Raw genomic sequence first — 20,000 nt, forward strand, 5'->3', positions numbered from 1 at the left:
GACCACCAAACACACCTATTCCATCAAACCCATCCAGACATTTGCCACGCAGTAAAATATCTTTCAAATGAAGCAAATCCCACGCGAGATCGGCTACGACCAGGCCACACCGGGACAGTACCCACATGCAAGAAACCTGGTCATCTTACACTGTCCCACCCTAGCCATACCGAAGTAACAACACAGTATATCTTCCGTCACATAAGGGGTTATCACACTGGGCTGTTTTTCCTCACACATCTCACCTCCAGCTTCCATTTGAATAACTAGAAAATGCCTTTGCTAACAGAAATCTAGACTTCTCCAAGAACATTTGAACAGTATGTCTAACATTGGTATAGGTTTGCAATCTCTTAGTTCAAAATTCAGCTTTGGTATATGTGACAGAAAGATGATTTGATATTTGTAGATTTGAAAAATGAAATATTGTAACCGAGGTCGTTTTTATTCAAACGAATTCTCAACAGTAGGGGTTGATGAAGCCCATAGAACCCCAGTGTGATAACTCCTTTAGGGTCCATTCTGCTGGTGCTTGTTGGTTACCAGGGGACCGTGGGTCTTCTGGAAAAGAAACCTGGGGCAATTGATTGATTGATTGTGCGTGTGTGTGTGTGTGTGTGTGTGTGTGTGTGTGTGTGTGTGTGAGTGAGTGAGTGAGTGAGTGAGTGAGTGAAAGAGAGAGAGGGATAGAGAGAAGGGATAAAGAAAGCTTCCCGACCACGTTTGCCAAGAATTGTTTCCATTCAAGTCCCAAGAGTGGGTCTTTACGGGAAGGGTTCTGGAGCATCGCAACATTTCCTCGCAGAAATGAATATGAACTTGTCTGGACTCTCTGGCAAACTGGAAGGCACGAGCACTCTTGGAGAGAATCCTGCAGAACTCTTCGGGAGAAGGGCTCGACGAGGCAGATCTCTTCGTGGGAAACTGTCACGTCAACGATTTTTTGTTTCGCGCGGCCACGGAAGTCCGTGCTCCCTTTTTTCTCTCCTGTGGGTACCTGGACTTCGTAGTTGAACGTGTAGGAGTAGGGAAGAAGTGAGAGAGACTTGGAGAGACATGAGTTGGCCATTGTGTCTCGGCTCGCACACATTTTCATATGAACCGAAGAATTTTAGTTCGTTGGTTGAAGCCTGCGGCACCAGAAGATTCTCCAGTTTAATGTTCCTGCACAAGCTTTTGACTTGCATGTAAGTACAAGTCGGGTTTCGTTGTTTGCATGATGAATCTATATATCTTTATACCAAGGGCCTCTTCCCTCTTATAAGGGGGGTAGCCAGCCAAGATACGCACCGACTCTCATCCATTCCACTCCCATCCACCATCCATTGCTTCCCTACTTTCTTAGCTCCTCGTAGAGCTCCTAAGCCATGTCCAATGCCCGGGTCAGAAGCAATGCAGCAAGACAGCACATCCACAGCAGGGCCGCTTCATTTACATGGTGACCCTTCCTATTCGTCCCCTCATGCGGAAAATAAGAGAAGAATTTCTGCTTTGATTCTTTGTATGGTAGATACTTGAAAAATGTAATATTGCTACTATGGAACCAAGGAGTCATATGGTTTTGCTCCATGTATTACTAATCTATTTGTACTAAAACTCAGTATTAAAAATCAAGTTCTTTAAAGATGATGTAAATAAGTATATAAATGGGGAGCTTGAGGGCCGAGTGGTCTAGGGCGCGACCTAATGGAGGAGAGAAGTTAGATGGATGGCTGTTCGAGTCCAAGAGCAGCGTTTCTGAAGCTTTTGAAAAGTATGTGGGCCCCTTCCATCCCTGGATCATCCCATGACCCCTCTTTGGTACGGGGTTAGATAGGATGATGTACTCATTATAAACAATAGAAAATATAAACAGGTAATAATGAAATAAATTATGTTGAAGGTGATGCTGTTTTCTGCATTAATAATTTCCTTGGAGATACTTTCTAAAGATCTCACTAATCGCCGTGTAGCAGGGTCTAAACTCTGTAGAACTCGTGCGTTGGTGGATATATTCTCTGATCCGGATTTTCAGTTTACTTTTTAGTCTTATTCAGATCACCGTGCCAGTTGCGTTTTTTAATCCTGATTATAGTGTGAATTAAAATTCGTAACTTTTGAGTCAATTTTATCTTTGTAACTCTTTTACTGGCAGTGCCATTTTTGAAGAATTTTTTATTTCCTGATCATAGTGTCAATTGATTTTTAAGAACTATCACACCACCATATATATATATATATATATATATATATATGTATATATATATATATATATATATATATATATATACATATATATATATTAAGGGTGTGCCGATTAATCTGTATCGACAAGAATCGGCACTTTTTGGGTGAATCGGCATCGGCGAGAATTTTTTTTTTTTTTCTTTTTTTTTTCTTTTAGCAAGGGTTTCGGCATCGGCAATATTTTGCCGAATCCGATGCCGATGCCAATTCAGTAATTCACCTATTATTCATTGTTCTGGTGGTTGCAAAGGGCCATGCAGCATAGTATGTGCTATATGAGATACCACTACCAAATAATCATTGCTTTATTTTGTTTTCACATAGCTTAACAACCGTAGGGAATGAGGTGGCTAGGAATATGCTGTGGTAGTGGTAAATCTACACTGCCTTCTAGTGCAATAACACACGTTTCGAAAATATTATGCAGAAATGATAAAATCTGCAGACACGAGAACGTACGACCGGAGGAACTTTTAAAATAGCAACACAAGCCGGAGTAGATGCTAGAGCAAATTATATTAAATTTTAATTTTATTTTTGTACTTATATAAAATCAAACAAAAATTATTATTATTATTATTATTATTATTGTTATTATTTTATTTATTTGTTTGTTTTAACAGCAAATTTCTACAACAGAAATTAAACGAGAGTAATATGGGAATAAATCGCCCGGGCGTCTGTGGACTTGGTCGATTTTACCCGCTTATAAGTGCAAAAAATCGGTGGCCGGATTTACTCCCACTTCACAGGAATTTAAAGCCAAACGAATCGTTTATAAAGAATTTTTTGTATGTATTTTGACAAGTAAATACATAACAATGCATCTTTATGCTTTTGACAGTGGCAGCTATAATTTTGACTCGTGTTTAGATGATTTGCTGTCAGATTCAGAATCACACGAGTCAAATTTGGACAAACAAAATGAAACTTCAAAGGAAAAATAAGAATGTCTTCATCTGTTCTGATACTACAAAGCGAAGTTAATAAATTTCGCTCCCTCCCACTGGAACCACGTGACTCGGATTCCTTGACTTGGTGCAGACAAACACAACTCATATCCTGGACTTGGAAAAGTTGGCAAGAAAATCCTGTGCTCTCCACCATCTTCAATGGAGAGTGAACGCCTCTTCAGCATTGGTGGTAATGTTTACACCCCAGACCGTAACCGGTTGACTCCAGAAACAGGGGAGAAATTTATGCTGTTGAACTTCAATTTGCGAATGTTTAACTTTGACTATTAACCCGTGGAATGCGGCAGTACTCAGGTGGGTCAGCATGCCGAAAAAAAAAGTTTCATTAAGTTTTTTGTTCCTTTTTTGGATTTTATGTCCAGACACAGCTTTTGGAAAAAATATATTTTTGTCCATTTCCCGCATTCCATTGGTCAAATATTAAATAGTAGAGACTTGAGTTAGGTTTAGTTTTTACTATTAAGTTAGGATTAAGAAATTAAATTGATTAATAAGATTTACACTCTACATATGTGTTTTATTAAAATCATGAATTAAATTCAAGTTACTTGAAGTTAGTAGATATATCAAAATCTATGAAGTAGGTAATTTTTAACCTCTTTATTAACCGATAGAAAATAATACAATCATACATTGATAATCATAAAGTGGTCAATCAATAAGCACTTCATTAAGTTCATTCAATCATTAGCATCCAACAGCTCAACAACTGGCGTGTATAAATCTACATAGATTATAAAGCAAGTAAAAATCATAGTTTAATTACTTTATATTAAAAACTGATATACCGTAATTATATAAAGTGGAATCGGCATCGGCAACTAAGAGTGAATAGGAATCGGCATCGGTATCGGCAAAAAAATAAAAATAAATAAATAAAAAAGGAATCGCCGCACCCCTAATATATATATGTATATCTATATAAATATATATATATATATATATATATATATATATATATATATGTATATGTATATATATATATATTTTTTTTTTTCCGATGACTGTTCAGCTGTAGTATTGGCGTCTCCCTGACAGAGGTTTAAACGTGCGAATGAAAGGGAAAGGGGTGATAAATGTTGGGTTCAGGGAGGGAATGAAAGGGGAGCAAGGGGGGGGGGCGGATTAAGGATTAGAGCAGGAGTCTCGCCCTCTATAATAGGACCAGCAAACTGAACACAAACACGCAAGGAAGAGAACCTGCACGCGCGTGTACACATGCACACACGCACACACATACGCACGCGGACATACACACACACACACACACACACAAACACACGAGTAACACTTAAGTGTGTGTTACTTTGGACTAGGTGACGTAGGGAGAGAATGAAGCTCGGATTGGCTTATATTCCTTATTCTGTGAAAAAGTAGCCTACACGCGCGTGTTGGCTGACCCGAGCCGACCTGAGCCGACCTCATACGACTTAGATATCCTCCCGGAGTACCGAAAAGTAGCATCCTTCTGGCTGGGACAGAATTACTGGGCATAGCCCGGATTTGTGTTTTTGGTCACATACAAATGCTTTTCTCATAGGCTTAATATGGACGCAGCCCAAACATAGATGCTCTGATGCTAAAGGCCAGTACTCCTTACATATTATTACCCGCGGCTGTTCACCCACATCCCGCGATAATACTAATATGTCTAATAACGCTCCTGTGGGAGACTGTCCACCACACACGGACACACAGACGCGCGAGCGTACACACACACACACACACACACACACACACACACACACACACACACACACACACACACACACACACACACACACTTGCACACACACCGTTTAATGGTTTAACCGTTTGATTTTTTTTAACCTGTTTCAGTTAATTCTCTTACTTTTTGTAACTGTACTTAATATCTTTTCAGGTAAGTTGAATGCTAGTCTTCATCCTAAAGTCGGATTCCGGGTGAGTTACGCAATACTTCATTTATTAGGATGCGTCCAAACCTAGGGAGTGAATATGCCAAGGAAAAACGAGTAACCCATTCCTCAAGGTCATTTGAGTGATGGGTTTTATTTTGGCCAATATTAGACGATTTCATTAAATTCGCGAAACCCTACTGGATGAGGGTGGTAAAGGGTAGTCTGTTCACCCTCGATAACCCTGCGACATACTCTGTGCAGTTGGGTTGGTTAGGAAATTGACTGTACACATCCCCCTGCTTCTTCCAGAACGCCGCAAGCTTGGGATCCGGACGGGTGGTAGCCCGCAAACCTAAAAAAAAAAAAAAAAAAAAAAATTGAAAGGAGAGAGAGAGACAGAGAGAAAGAGAGAGAGAGAGACAGAGACAGAGACAGACACCGAGACCCCTGGAGGGCTAAGGGAATGTGTCTTCTCTTATGCTGTACAGACGTCCTTCACCCAGACTTGCTGGGGCAGGTCTGGGTGGACAAAAGGCTTCTGTGCAAGTGTGTGTGTGTGTGTGTGTGTGTGTGTGTGTGTGTGTGTGTGTGTGTGTGTGTGTGTGTGTTGTCTATTGAAAGTATTAGGCGAGCCCGGCTGGGCGCAAACCTATGAACTACTTACATGTGAAACCTTACTACCAGCACCCGTCTTTGTGTTTGGATGGGATTCGAACAGTCTCTTCTGGTTGACCACAGACGATTCTATTCAGTAGAAGAGGAGCCGCATCGGGCCTTACCCTCGAGAGGATGATTTATAGCAGGGGTGTGCAACCTTTTTTTCCCAAAGGGCCACTAGTCACGACTCTGTTGATATGGAAGGCCACATAACCTTACTATTTCATGTTATTTACTACGATCGAAGACGTATTATGTGAGATTATACTGATAAAGATAGATAATTAGTTTGTTACTGATTTTATTTAAATTGGGATCACAAAAATAAGAATTGTCCGAAACAAATGTATTTTCCTTACTATAAATGAGCAAATGAAAGGCTACCGTACCTTATTATTATAATGTACAAACATAAATAATTACTTAATATTGGTTAACTGGGATCATTAACATAAGAATTATCAAACACAGACATTTTCCTGACCATTAATTAGCAAATGAAAGACAGCCAAGGATCACTCAATCCAATAGTTAAAAATTTCAAGTAATATGTTGTTTTCTGTTCTAATATAATTAGAATCTGTACCTTAGTGAACGAAATAGAAAAAATATGGTGAAATTGGTACACAAGAATATGAATTTAGTCAAACTTTCGGTGGGCTCTAGTTGGTAACTCTCTCTCTCTCTCTCTCTCTCTCTCTCTCTCTCTCTCTCTCTCTCTCTCTCTCTCTTTCTCTCTCTCTCTCTGAGGGTCGCACTATAGCTTATTTATTTTTAGGAGAAAGGGCCGCATGCGGCCCTTGGACCGCAGGTTGCTTAGGGTTGATTTATAGGTTGAAAGATTACCGTTAACATTACCCTTGCCGCGCAGTATCGACTGTTATTAAACCGAGACCATATCCTGCATGGGTCGCGATCGATTGCGCCCTCGCTCATCTTGTGGGTTGCTCACTGTAGCGAGGCTCGAGAGCGTTTGGGTCACTTTGCCTGCCCAGGGCTGTCGGAAACCAATGCAGCAAGCACGTAGCGTGTCCCGGGAACCGAACTGACGACCACCTGCTCATGAGTTGTCCGGCACGGTATCCACTGGCTTGAAGTCATAGATGGGTGGAAAGGTGTCTGAGGAGAAAATTTTTGGAGCCTCTTTGAGAAGGAAAAGAAGTGTGAAGAAAACTGGACACGTTTTAATTAAAGGTCAACTGAGAAGGTTTTCAAAGAGGTGGTGAATATTTGCTAGATGGATGGCTTAGTCATTTTTTTTTTTTATAAAATAATGCAAAAAATAAATCCTAATTATTACGCAATGTGATAAAAAGCTCTATCAAAATATCGGTTGCAGACGAGCTTTCCTTTGCCTATCTTCGGCTGTTCTCGTAAGGCTGTGACGTCAACCTCGCTGTTTACATTCTGATGCATCCATATGCGTCACTAAGGTTCGCAAGGTTTTATCAAGTATTCAGTTTGAAAATGTTTTATTGTGTCGCCGCAAATTGCAACATGGTTACGATTGTTCATACGGGAAGTGACGATGTGGGCAGTGTGAGATCAGAGGAACTTGTTCAGAATTACAAGGTCCTTCTTCAGGAGATGAAGGAGCGTAGGACCCGTAACTTAGTCTGTGAGATCCTCCCGAGGATCTACGCAGGCTCGTGTTGGAACAGTAGAGCCATAGGGATATCACAATTGTGCACGCAACTGGGATACCACTTTCTTGATCCTTGGTATCTCTTTTCCAGGCGTCATGACCTTTATGCTTCTGATGGGATCCACCTTACTCGCAGTGGAAAATGTAACTACGACATTGAAAAGTTCGTCTGCTGTCAGGCACTTTTAAGCTCATGCTATTTGGATAAAATCAAAATTATGAAATGCTAGAAAGGTGCATTTTAGTGTTCAGACTTCTAAGTTTTAATTTCATACATAAAAAAAAAAGAAATCCAAAACATTCTCAGTTAATCTTTAAGCGCGGTTCACACGATAAATTTTTCGGCACCAAGTTCCCGCTTTGTCGGCAGCTTTTTCCCTCTTTGTTCGTGTGAACTGCGGTTCACACGAGCTAAGCGGGGAAAAGCTGCCGAGAAAACTGGAACTTGGTGCCGAAACATGGCTCGTGTAAACCGCGCTTTATAGGTGGTTACACAGAAGAGAACTTCTGACACTTTCTTAGCTTCAAGAAATTGTTTTGTTCCAGATTTAACTCTCCCCAGCTGTGCCCCCCTCCAGTCACCCTCCCCCCCTTTGTTTATAGTTTTCTGCTCATCTAATCTCTTGCTTTTCAATCTTCGTATCCCATTTCCCTTCACTTTCCTCACTTACTCTATTCCTCCCTCTCCCTCAATCTTCTTTCTCTCTCTCTCTCTCTCTCTCTCTCTCTCTCTCTCTCTCTCTCTCCCCCTGTCTCCTTACCCATCCCCCTCCCTTTCTCCCTTTCTCTCTTTCCCTCCCCTTTCCCCCGCTCCTCCCTCCCTCTCTACCTTTCTCTCCCGTTCATTCTCTCTCCCTTTTCCTTTCTCTCTCCTTCCCTTTCTCTCTCCTTCCCTTTTTTCATTTCACACCTGTCTCCCTCTCTCTCTCTCTCTCTCTCTCTCTCTCTCTCTCTCTCTCTCTCTCTCTCTCTCTCTCTCTCTCTCTCTCTATGTATCTATCTATCTTTCTCTCTCTCACTTCTCCCTCTCCCCCTCCCTCCCTCTCATTTTTTCCCTCCACCTCAGTCTCCTTCGTACTTCTACTCCAGTCCTCCCTTCCCCGCCTTCTTTTTCCTTCGACTTGCTTCCTCTTCCTCTCCCTCTTCCTTATACTCTTATTTTTTCTTCCATTTCGCCTAGTTTCTCTATTTTTTCTCTCTTCTGTTTTCCATGTCTTCCTCTCTTTTTATAGTCATTATTCTTTATCCTTTATTTCCTCTCTCCCCACCCTACCCTACCCTCCCCTCTTTCCCCTCCCTTGCCCTCGCTTTCCTCCCCTCCTCTCCCCTCATCTCCCCTCCCTTCCCTCCCCCTCCTTAGCCCTCCCCTTTCTTCCCTTCCCCTGACCTGCCTTTTCCTCTCTCCTCACCTTCCTTCCCTCTTCCCCCCTCCCTATCCCTCCCCTCCTCTCCTTTCTCCACACTTCTCCCCTCTCCTTTCCAATCCTCTCTCTCTCTTCCCTCTCTTTCCTTCCCTCTCCCTGTTGTTTCTCCTCCCCTGACCTTCTCCCCTCCCACCTCTCCCTCGCTTCCCCATCGCCCCTTTCTCCACGTTCTTTCTCTTATTCTTCTCGTTTCCCTTTTCACCTTGGCCCCGATATCCCATTGATTCTTCCGCCTCCTCTCCTCCTCTTCCTCCTCCTCTCCTCCTCCTCCTCTTCTTTCTCCTCCTCCAGTCTTTCTCCTCCTCCTCCTCTCCTCTCCTCCTCCTCCTCTCCTCCTCCTCCTCCTCCTCCTCCTCTTCTCTCTCCTCCTCCAGTCTTTCTCCTCCTCCTCCCCATCCTCCTCTTCTCCCTTCCCTTACTTCTGCTTCTCCTCCTATCACCCTTTCTGCCTCCCCCCTCTTATTCCTCTTATTCCTCTTCTTTCAATACTCCTCCTCATATTCCTCGTCCTTCCCCAATTACTCTTTCTTTTCATCCTCCTCCGCCTGCTGCTCCTCCTTCTCCTCCTCCTCCTCCTTCTCCAACTCTTCCTCTTCCTCCTCCTACTCTCCATCCTCCTCCACGTCCTTCCCCTATTCCTCTTTCTTGTCTTTCGAATATTCCTCCTTCTCCATCCTCCTCGTCCTTCCCTTGTTTGTGTTCCTCCCCCCTCTTCCCGGCCTCCCACCCGTCCTCCTTGGGCAGCCAGCCATCTACCTCCGCCCCGCCCCCATCGTTGTCAGCAAATGCTCGAGCGTAAAATGTTTGCTCAGTCCCGCACGAGGAGGTTCCTTGGGTCGTAATCCGTGTTCGGGGCGTCACACAACAGTCCCTCTTCCCCTCTCTCTTCCTCCTCCTCCTCCTCCTCCTCCTCCTCCTCCTCCTTTTCTTCACCTTTCTCTTCCTCCTCCTCCTCCTCTTCCTCCTCCTCCTCCTCCTCCTCCTCCTCCTCCTCCTCCTCTTCCTCCTCCTCCTCGAAGACGACCTTTGCCTCCTTATCCTTGTCATCTGCCATAATCGCTGAACATCCAGGCTTGACAGAGGGCCAGATATATATATGTATATATATATATATATATATATATATATATCACAACTAACACCACAGTCGGACGAAAGAAAGAGTTGCGTAAGCGGAACTATATATTTCGATTGCTACCTGCAACTACAGTGGTACTACTGAAGAGGTACTACAGGTACTACTGAAGAGGATTGCAGGTAGCAATCGAAATATATAGTTCCGCTTACGCAACTCTTTCTTTCGTCCGACTGTGGTGTTAGTTGTGATTTATAAATGTGTTACTACATTTCTCACCTGTGATATATATATATATATATATATATATATATATATATATATATATATATATATAAATATATATATATATATAAATATATATATATATCTATATATATAATGTATGTATGTGTGTAGGGTGTGTTTGTGTGTGTGTGTGTAATTGTGTATGCATGTATATATACACAAATATTTATGTATATTGAGATTTTGATAGATCATCTATTGTGTAGTCAATATTATTAAGAATTTCATGATACCTCTACGGTCCGGAGTTGCATTGCATTCGGTTATTGGTAGATTATCTGACACTATATATATATATATATATATATATATATATATATATATATATATATATATATATATATATATATATATATATATATATATATTAATACTGTGCTTTCATCACCTCACCGTCTGACGCGCAACTCTCAAACAGAGCAAGAGAGCTTATCCCATTTTCTTATTTTCCTTTGGTTACAGGGGTTATCGCACTGGGCCATATTTCCTCCGACATCCTACCTCCAACTTCCATTTGAATAACTAGAGTATGCCTTCGCTTACAGAAACCTAGATTTCTCTAAGAACATTTCAACAGTATATCTAACATTCGTATAGGTTTACAATCTCTTAGTTTATCATTCAGCTTTGCTATATATAGCGGAAAGATAATTTTATATTTGAAAAATAAAATATTATAACTGAAGTCGTTTTTACTCAAACGAACTCTTAACTGTCAGCGCTGGTGAAGCCCGTGGAAGCTGCCCAGTGTGATAACCCCGTAAGTGGCGCCTGGGTTCGTCGTTGTATCGGCGCCATCTCTCGTGGGATAGATATATAATCAGCTGTAGACAGAGATGCGTAAAGAGAATATATAACACCCTGTGTCGTTAAAGGCGAGTTAATGGCTTTGAAAATGCTGATACCCCTTGCAATGTATTACGTATGTTATTCTGGAATTAATATAAGTAGTGAATGTGATGTTAATTAAGTCAAATAAAGCTTCGTCAGCAAGTAAGTGTTGACACTAGAATAGATTGGAGACAAGTGTACTAACTTTCTGTTGACATTGGGCAAGTAGAGGGGTAGTTTACTAGTCGCTAGCACTAGCGGCTACTAAACTAGCCCAGTGCCAACGAGGCCTAAGCCCCAATCACACCAAGCTTACGACCTGTTTCCGACCACCTTCGACGGACGGTGGCGCTTTTGTTTCTCTCATGGTGAGCGCCAGGTGGCTATTTCATATTCATCTTTTTTGACGGGGGAGATTAATTCCAATTGCAGCATTGTCTTGAATTATTTTTATAGATAGGGGAACAGCACAAATCGGCCTGGTCACCGGTGGTCGGAAACAGGTCGGAAGCTTGGTGTGATCGGACCCTTAACCCATTCAACTCCAATGACAAGATGTCTTGTCATTTGGTCAAATAAAACAAAAAATCATAAAAGACCAAAATGTTTGATCAAACACCAGAAAAATATGACGTCAGTCCTCGCTTCGCTGCGAGCGAAGCGAGGATTGACGTCATATTTTTCTGGTGTTTGATCAAACATTTTGGTCTTTTATGATTTTTTGTTTTATTTGACCAAATGATAAGAATCTTGTCATCCGAGTTTAATGGGTTAAGCTTCAAAAACCATCTGAATCGACCGAAACAAAGGACTTACAGAACGCCAACAGCACCGGTAGCCTAGCACTAATGACTGTGCAACATACACTAACCTTCAGGTTGCGTCTTTTTTCTTCCAATAGAAAGAACATTCCTTTGTGCTTGTACTTTTGCATTTGGATGAACCCCTTTGAACATAAGAACGTAAGAATGGAGGAGACTGTAAGGGCCCGTAAGGCCTACGCTAGGCAGTTCCATGTCCCTTACCACCTTTCCTCCCTCTCCATAGAGTTGTCTCATCTTCTAAAACAACCAATTGTTTCAGCGCTTACTACATGGTTACTGAGTCTATTCCATCCGGTTGCTTCTTCTTTACGTTCAAATCGTTTTCTTTTATTTTAGAAGGAAATAGGCAAGAACTCGTTTACCAACAGAATGATTCACGAATGGAATAGACTTAGTAACCATGTTGTGAGCGCTGAAACTATCAGTTGTTTTAAGTGAAAGTAAGATAAATTTATAGATGAGGTTATAGGTGGTAATGGACTTGGAACTGTCTAGTGCAGGCCTTAAGGTCTCTAGTAAGTCTCCTTCATTCTTATGTTCCTATGTTCAGACGCCATAGTGTCTTTTGTTATCAATCACGTTTCAGTAATCTGGATAATGTTTCATCGCGGCGACCTATCAGTCCTCGGTTTCGGTCAAGAAAGATTTTTTTTTTTTCACTTCTGGGATTGCAAACAGGGAATGGGCGTTGTCGTGACCCATGGCCGCCACGTTTTCTTGTTCATTGATCTTTTTTTTTCTACCGGATGATAAAAAGACAAGATGCTTCTTCTCTTCCTTCCTTCCTTCCTTCCTTCCTTCCTTCCTTCCTGCTTTCCTTTACTTCTTATCTTCTCTCCTCCCCTTCTTTTCTTCTTTCCTTCTTTCATTATTTTCTTCTTTCCTTCCTTCCTTTCTTTTATCCCTCCCTTCCTTACGTCCTTCTTTCCTTCCTTCCTTCCTTCCTTCCCTCTTTCTTTCTTTCTTCCCTCCCTCCCTCCGTTCTTCCTTCTTTCCTTACTTCCCTCCTTCCTTCCTCCCTTCCTTTGCTCCTTTCCTCCCTTCTTCCCTTCTTCCCTTCCTTCCTTCCTTCCTTCCTTCCTCCTTCCCTTTTCTCCTTCCAACCTTCGCCCTGTCATTGTTCATCCCTGCCGCCCTCCCTTCCTTCCTTCCTTCTTCCCCCTCCGCATAAAGACAAAATGCGGTGGAGGAGGTGAAGAAGAAGAAGAAGAAGAGGAAGAGAGCAACAAGATGGGGGAAAATTACCTAGATGATGTTTGGCTCGACTTACAAGCCAATCATCATCTATCTTCCTGCGTTGCTTCTGACCCCCCAGGCAATGGGCGGGAGACGGGGATGACACTTCATCCACGTGGAGCTAAGAGGGGAGAGGGAAACAAATGAACGATGGATGGGAGTGGTATCGGTGAGGGTGGTAATGGGTCGGTGCATACCTTGGTTACCTCCCATATAATGTGGAAACTGGTATATAGATAGATAACTTGCTGACTCAGACATAGGCAAAGTTATGTTAGGTTAGAGGCTAAGTTGGATTGGCTTGGTCACAAACACTGTTAACATTGGGAATAACTTCAATAGAACTACTTTCAACACTTTTGTTTTACATTTTACATTTGTATTTATCCGTTTCTTTTCCTTTTCTAAATGAGCGCCCGATTGAATTTCTTGAGTACAGGACTTTTCATTTATCAATTTTATCGGGTTTTGAAAATTTGTATTTCCCATTTCTTTTTGTGTATGTGTGTTTGTTTGTGTGCGTCTGCCTGTGTGTGTGTGTGTGTGTGTGTGTGTGCGTGCGTGTGTGTGTGTGTGTGTGTGTGTGTGTGCGTGTGTGTATTTGTATTCGCACCCTATGTATGGATTTAGTCGAAAAGCTTTAATATGAAAAATGAATCATCTAACGTTAGAAAGGGGCACCTTTTTCAGTTCTATTCCAGTATCACGCAAACACATTTTTCACTTTTTTCATTTAAAAGATCTGTTTTTTCCTATGGAATGGTTACGTTAGGTTAGGTTAGCTTAGGTTATATTAGCTTAGAAGCTTTTGGACAACGTTTCATGTTAAATATCCGTGCTTGCGTGATTCTAGAATTTTATCTCTCTTATTCAGTTCAAGGAGAACTTCTCACGCATCATAGGGAAGGATCAACCACAAAGCCAAGATGGAGACCAAATTTAATTTTGTTAAAAAAAAAAAAAAAAAAAAAAAAAAAAAAAAGACTGATGGGAGAACCGGTTTTTGTCGGGTTTTCGGTGATCGCCCCGTCAGGAATCTGGCAGGGGATGGAGGTCTTGTGACCCTGGCGTCGTTCATGCAGCAGCCAGGCACGATCGAGTGACAAGGCTTGTGATCGATGTTTAGCCCGTGGTAAGTCGGTTGGCGAGGGATGACCATTCGCGTGATCGATATAAGAGGTCCCTCGGCTGCGCGAGGACGAGTCAGAGGAGCGTTTTGAAACTCCCCCCCCCCCCGCCCCCGCAGACCTTCTAGGAGTTGCTGGTGCTCTTCTTGCTTTGGCGCAGCAACTTCTTGACTCCCTCCCCCTACACACACACACGCACACACACACGCACACACACACACACACGCACACACACACACACACACACACACACACACACACACACACACACACACACACACACACACACACGCACACATGGACACATGCACGCACGCACGCCCCAACTGCGTCAACGCGTTTGGCTCCACTGCGTTCCTCTCTTCTTCCTTCCAGTTGGAGAAGGTATTTGTCGTCTTAGGTTAGGGTGCTCGGACACATTTGACCTGACCTCCTCCTCTTCCTCCTCCTCCTCCTCCTTCTCCTCCTCTTTTTCCTCCTTTTCCCCCTTCCCTCTTCCTTCTCTTCTTCCCGCTCTTCCTCCTCTTCCTCCCCTCCCTCCTCTTCCTCCTCTTCCTCTTTCTTCTGTACGTCTTCCTACTTTTCCTGTACCTGTTCCTGTTCCTCTGCCTTTTCCCTCTTCCCTCTTTCTCCTGGTCTTCGTCCTCTTCCTCGTCCTCTTTTTCCTGCACCTCTTCCTACCCCTTTCCTCCTCCTCTTCCTCCTCCTCCTTGTTCTTCCTCTTCATTCTCCTCGTCCTCTTCCTCCGTCTGCTTCTTTGCATATTTTCCTCCTATTTCTCCTCCTCCTTCTCTTACTCCTCCTCTCCCTCCTCCTCTCCCTCCTCCTCTCCCTCCTCTTACTCTTAATTTTTCTCCTATGAATCATACCAATATTGCTGCCTCTCCTCCTCCTCCTCCTCCTCCTCCTCCTCCTCTTCCTCCTCCTCTTCTTCCTACTTTCTCTTTCACCTTATCCTCGTCACCTTCCTCCACCCACTCTTCCCATTTTTCCTCATCCTCTACATACTCCTCTATATCTTCCTTTTCTTCTACTTATTCCATTTCCCCCTCCGCCCTTCATGTATTCTTCCTTTGTTTTTGTTTTTCCTATCTCCTTCCCCTCGACCTCCTCCTCCTCTTCTTCCTCCTCGACATCTTCCTCCTCCGCTTCCTCCTCCTCTTCTTCCTCCTCGACATCTTCCTCCTCCGCTTCCTCCTCCTCTTCTTCCTCCTCGACATCTTCCTCCTCCGCCTCCTCCTCTTCTTCCTCCTCGACATCTTCCTCCTCCTCCTCCTCCTCTTCTTCCTCCTCGACATCTTCCTCCTCCGCCTCCTCCTCCTCCTCTTCTTTCTTTGCCTTCTCCTTTACCTTTTCCTTTTTCTTTTCTTCCTTCTCCGCTTTCTCCTTCGCTATGGTCTCCTTCTCGTCCGCCTTACTTCTGGTCATCTTCGTTTTCTCACGTCGTCTTTCTCTTGTCTCAAATTTGTCTGCGTCTTTTCTCTTTTGTTTTCCCTTTTCTTCTTTCTTTAACGCAAAAGACTTTCTTTCATTTGTTCTCCCTCACTGTGTTTCTGACCTCCTTCCACGATTCTTTTTTTATCGTTCGTTCTCAGTTTCCTCTATCTTTAGATTCCCCATTTACACATTCTCCCTCTTTATCTCTCTCTATCTATCTATCTATCTCTCCCTCTTTTTCTCTTTTTATATGTCTCTTTTTCTCTCTATCTATCTGTATCCTCTCTCTCTCTATTTGTCTCCCTCTCTATCTCTCTCTCTCTTTCTATCTGTATCCCTCTATCTATTTGTCTCCCTCTCTTTCTCTCTCTTTTTATCTCTCTCTTTTTATCTCTCTCTGTCTGTCTCTCTCTCTGTCTTTGTCTGCCTGTCTCTCTCTGTCTCACTATATCTTTGTCTCTGTCACTCTCTATCTTTCTGTCTGTCTCTGTCTCTATGTCACCGTCTCTTTCTCTCTCTCTCTCTCTCTCTCTCTCTCTCTCTCTCTCTCTCTCTCTCTCTCTCTCTCTCTCTCTCTCTCCCTGCCTCTGTATAATGATGATGGTGATAGCAGTAATGCCATCTCCCCCCCCTCTCTCTCTTTGTCTCTTTCTGTGTCTGTCTTTCTGCCTCTCTCTTCATGATGATGATGATGATGATGATGGCAGTAATGACAATAGTAAAAGAATAATCAGTAGAGCAATAGTGTAATAATGATGATATGACTGAATAACAAAATAATGACATTATTATAATGATAATTGTAGACAAATAATAATAATAAGATGAAACACCATGACGAAATCAAATAGAAATAATATAATGATTTTATAAGATAACGATAGAATGATAAAACATAATTGTAATAACACAATAACAATGACAGTGGTAGTAACATGATATTATTGTCTGATAATAATGGTGATGACGATGATACGTCGAGTGGCGCAAATACCGAGGACGGGCGGCGCATCGCCCTGTGTTCGTTGTCTCGGTTTTACGACGCCCGCGAGGCGTAAAACCCAGATATACGGCCGCGTTTGTTTACACCATCGCCCCCGGCGAATAGAATCTACTGTCTAAACAGTCTTGCCTCGGCCTGTCGCTGTGTACGGCCTTAATGCTCTCTCGCTTGCTCTCTCTCTGTCTCTCTCTTTTCCTGTCCCTCTGTCTCTGTCTACCTCTCTTCGTCTCTCTGCCTATCTTTGTCTCTCTCTTTGTCTCACCCCCTCTCTCTCTGTCTCTCTAGGCTCGGTTTGTCGTAATATATATGGGACTGCTCATTCGCCGACATTTATTAAGTTTCATAGCTTTGTATTCGTCTATTATACTTCCACGTTATATATAGGCCATTAACATGTATTTGTTTGTTTGCGACTCATCATGGTCTTGGATCACGTGATGGACTCATGATCACCAGATGTGGGCTCAAGAGTTTGCAATGTTCGATCAATTTTCTTTTTTCTTCTTCTTTTTTTTCTTTTTTCTTTAACAAACGAGCTCCGGGTTGTGCTCGTCCCTGACTTTAGCGGTTTTCGGCGGCTAGATCCTTTCGAACAACGCGCTCTCCCACACCATCATTATCACCATCATCACCATCATCATCACCATCATCGTCGTCGTCGCCACCATCATCATCACCCATGCAACATTTTCAGATTTCGATTATTTCTACAAACTGTTATTTTTATATACAATGACGCGCACACACACACACACACACACACACACACACACACACACACACACACACACACACACACACACACACACACACAGTTAGAAGAGTGCCTCTGAGGGGACTTTATCTACATCGGCGGTGAATGGACTTGACTGCGACTCTTGAGGAAGATTCCGCAGGACCAATCCTTCGGTCATTGAGTCCCGGCAGGAAGAACGGCACTTGGGCGCATGTGTCGTCCGGAGTGCTGCTCACACCTCGACATCTTTGTCGAGATGACCTTGTTGGCGGTTGGTTGGGCCCCAAACGACGAACTTGGCCCATCAATGGCAGTGGATAGATAAAGTCTGAGACTAGTGCTGCCAGTGGATACTCCGCAATGACGATGTTCGCCGACTGTGGCCAACATCCAGTTCATGCGGGTCTTAAAAAACATTTCAGCGAGGATGTACACTTGCTTCGTTAACAAAAAAAAAAAAAAAAGTCGCACACTCCATCTCCACACATCACAGCACACTGTCCCAGGTTATAATTCAAGCATCAGGTCAGTAAACCTAGCAGGAATCCCACGGATCGATCAGCATATTTCAAAACATTACACGATCCATTGAATCAAACGCCTTATTTAAGTCAACATAGGCTGCAAATAACCGCAGTTGTAAGTTGTCGGCGCTCCACAGATCATGGCCTCACCTGTTTTCAGTAACCACGCTCTGATGTTGAAGATGCAGTGACCCATCTGACATGCATCTCTGTATTCTTCCTCAAGAGAGCTCTCGCCCGCCTTTTCCTTCCTGTACCGGTCCAGGTCCCTCAGCCAATCTGGCAGCACGACTCTTCTCTATATTCTCCTCTCCGCACCACTCCTCGTTCTTGGACACTTTCCAGTGCACTCCAGACCAGCTTTCAGAGTTTCACGTTTGAGGTCACCTCAGAATTCTTCAGGGTCCTCAAGGACGCCAAGCACTTCAAGTCGATTAGATACAACTACCGCATACTTTTTTTTGTAGTTTGCGGGGCTGGTACCTGCCCATGCCTTGCAGGTGGTCTGGAACAGTGCACACACGAACGCAGGAGACGGTGTCCATGGCATGCCACAATTGCAGTGACGATACCAGGAGGAAGCTATTGTAGTGATGCCCAGGTCAACTCAGGTCCGAGGTGAGCAGCGGTTTGGGGCCATTGTTCAGAGTGGATGCCTTTCCTAACCTCTACGCCGTGGCTAGGATTCAAACGGACGCCATCACGCGGTTACCAGACACGATCGGGACCACCGAGCCACGGTGGGCCCCTTACCGCATATTCTTGAGCAGACGTGTCATACCTGACCTCCAGATGAAATCTTACCGAATCACCTCGCGAGATTCTTTTGGAATTGAGGCGCAGCCTGGGTGCTGCAACCAGAAGTCTGTGATTGGTTTCAAAGAACTCTGTATTTCAGTAAACCCTGCATCCCTGGAGGATCCTCCAAGGAGTACTAACAAGGATCTGAGTGATCCCCTTGGTCACTCTTGCAACATTACTATATCAAGTCCATTAGTGTGGCTCTTGTCTTTGGAACCAGGAACCAAGGTAAATGGGTTAAGGTGCCCTCACGTGATAAATATTTATTGGCAGTAATGATGATGTCATTGGTTCTATGACTGACAATCATGATATCCCCCATGCTTTCAGCATCAACCAGAAATTCTCTATCTCTATGAATATTTGGTATTCGTATGATAGGGTCAGTATTAATAGATTCTTCAGTATAGGTAGCTCTTGTGCATGAGTTTCCATGAATGATTTTAGCGCCTAGTCCCTGACAAAGCCTTTTCGCCTGAAGCACATAAGAACATAAGAATGGAGGAAACTGCAAGAGACCATAAGGCCTACACTAGTCAGTTCCATGTCCATTACCACCTGTCATCCCCATCTGTAAAGTTAACCCTCTTTTAAAACAACCAACAGTTTTAGCGTTCACTACATGGTTACCAAGTTTATTCCATTTGCTAACCACTCTATTGGTAAATCAGTTCTTGGTCTGAACCCAAGGGTGCTCTTGGTATTGATGGCGAGACAAGCGAGTAAGAGCGGGTAACTACTACCGCACCAGCTTTGTTTACAAAATCGGCCCGGCCATCGGAAGAAGAAGAAGAAGAAGAAGAAGAAGAAGAAGAAGAAGAAGGAGAAGAAGGAGAAGGAGGAGGAGGAGAAGGAGGAGGAGGAAGAGGAGGAGGGTATCCGCCTCAGACCCGTTCCCCGAGAAGGTCGAGACTCGGTCGCTTGGGACATTGTGCTTAGGAAAGATCTGAGGCTCTGAGGGAGCCGGGGCTTGTGTTTGGCGAGGAGTCTGACGGCAAAAGCTTTCTTTCATAACATTCCTGAAAAGTGGGTTTTCGGTGTTCAGACCTCACTAAGCTACTCGCTACCCATAAACATGACTCATGACCGAATAAAATAATCTGGTTTCAACTAAGAACAAATACTCGTATTTACCGGCGTATAAGCTGCACCTTAGCATAAGACACACACCTATTTTACAAGGATATTTTAGGGAAAATAGTGTGTTTCATCATATATTTATTAAAAGATATTCTAAAGTGGTTTTGTTGAAAATTTTTTATTATTCTGTGCATGTGTAATACGGCCGCATTAGACGCTGGGCAATCTTTTG

At 43.2% G+C, this 20,000-nt stretch overlaps 1 protein-coding gene across 3 annotated transcripts in view; it reads left to right on the forward strand.

The window, feature by feature from the left end:
- Nucleotides 1–20,000, forward strand: part of Ttc7 (tetratricopeptide repeat domain 7) — a 512,658-nt gene that overhangs the window by 116,734 nt on the left and 375,924 nt on the right. Inside the window, exon 16 of one of the 3 annotated variants that reach the window (XM_076200841.1) lies at nucleotides 5,083–5,411. The exons of the other annotated variants lie outside the window; for them this stretch is intronic. Coding sequence (XP_076056956.1) covers nucleotides 5,083–5,091 — 9 coding nt within the window. The 3' untranslated portion in view covers nucleotides 5,092–5,411. Of the gene's footprint in view, nucleotides 1–5,082; nucleotides 5,412–20,000 lie in introns of those variants that run through there. 3 annotated transcript variants of the gene reach the window in all.

Source organism: Oratosquilla oratoria, chromosome 1 (assembly GCF_046742065.1).
Source record: "Oratosquilla oratoria isolate Oo_2021 chromosome 1, ASM4674206v1, whole genome shotgun sequence".
Lineage (NCBI taxonomy): Eukaryota > Metazoa > Arthropoda > Malacostraca > Stomatopoda > Squillidae > Oratosquilla > Oratosquilla oratoria.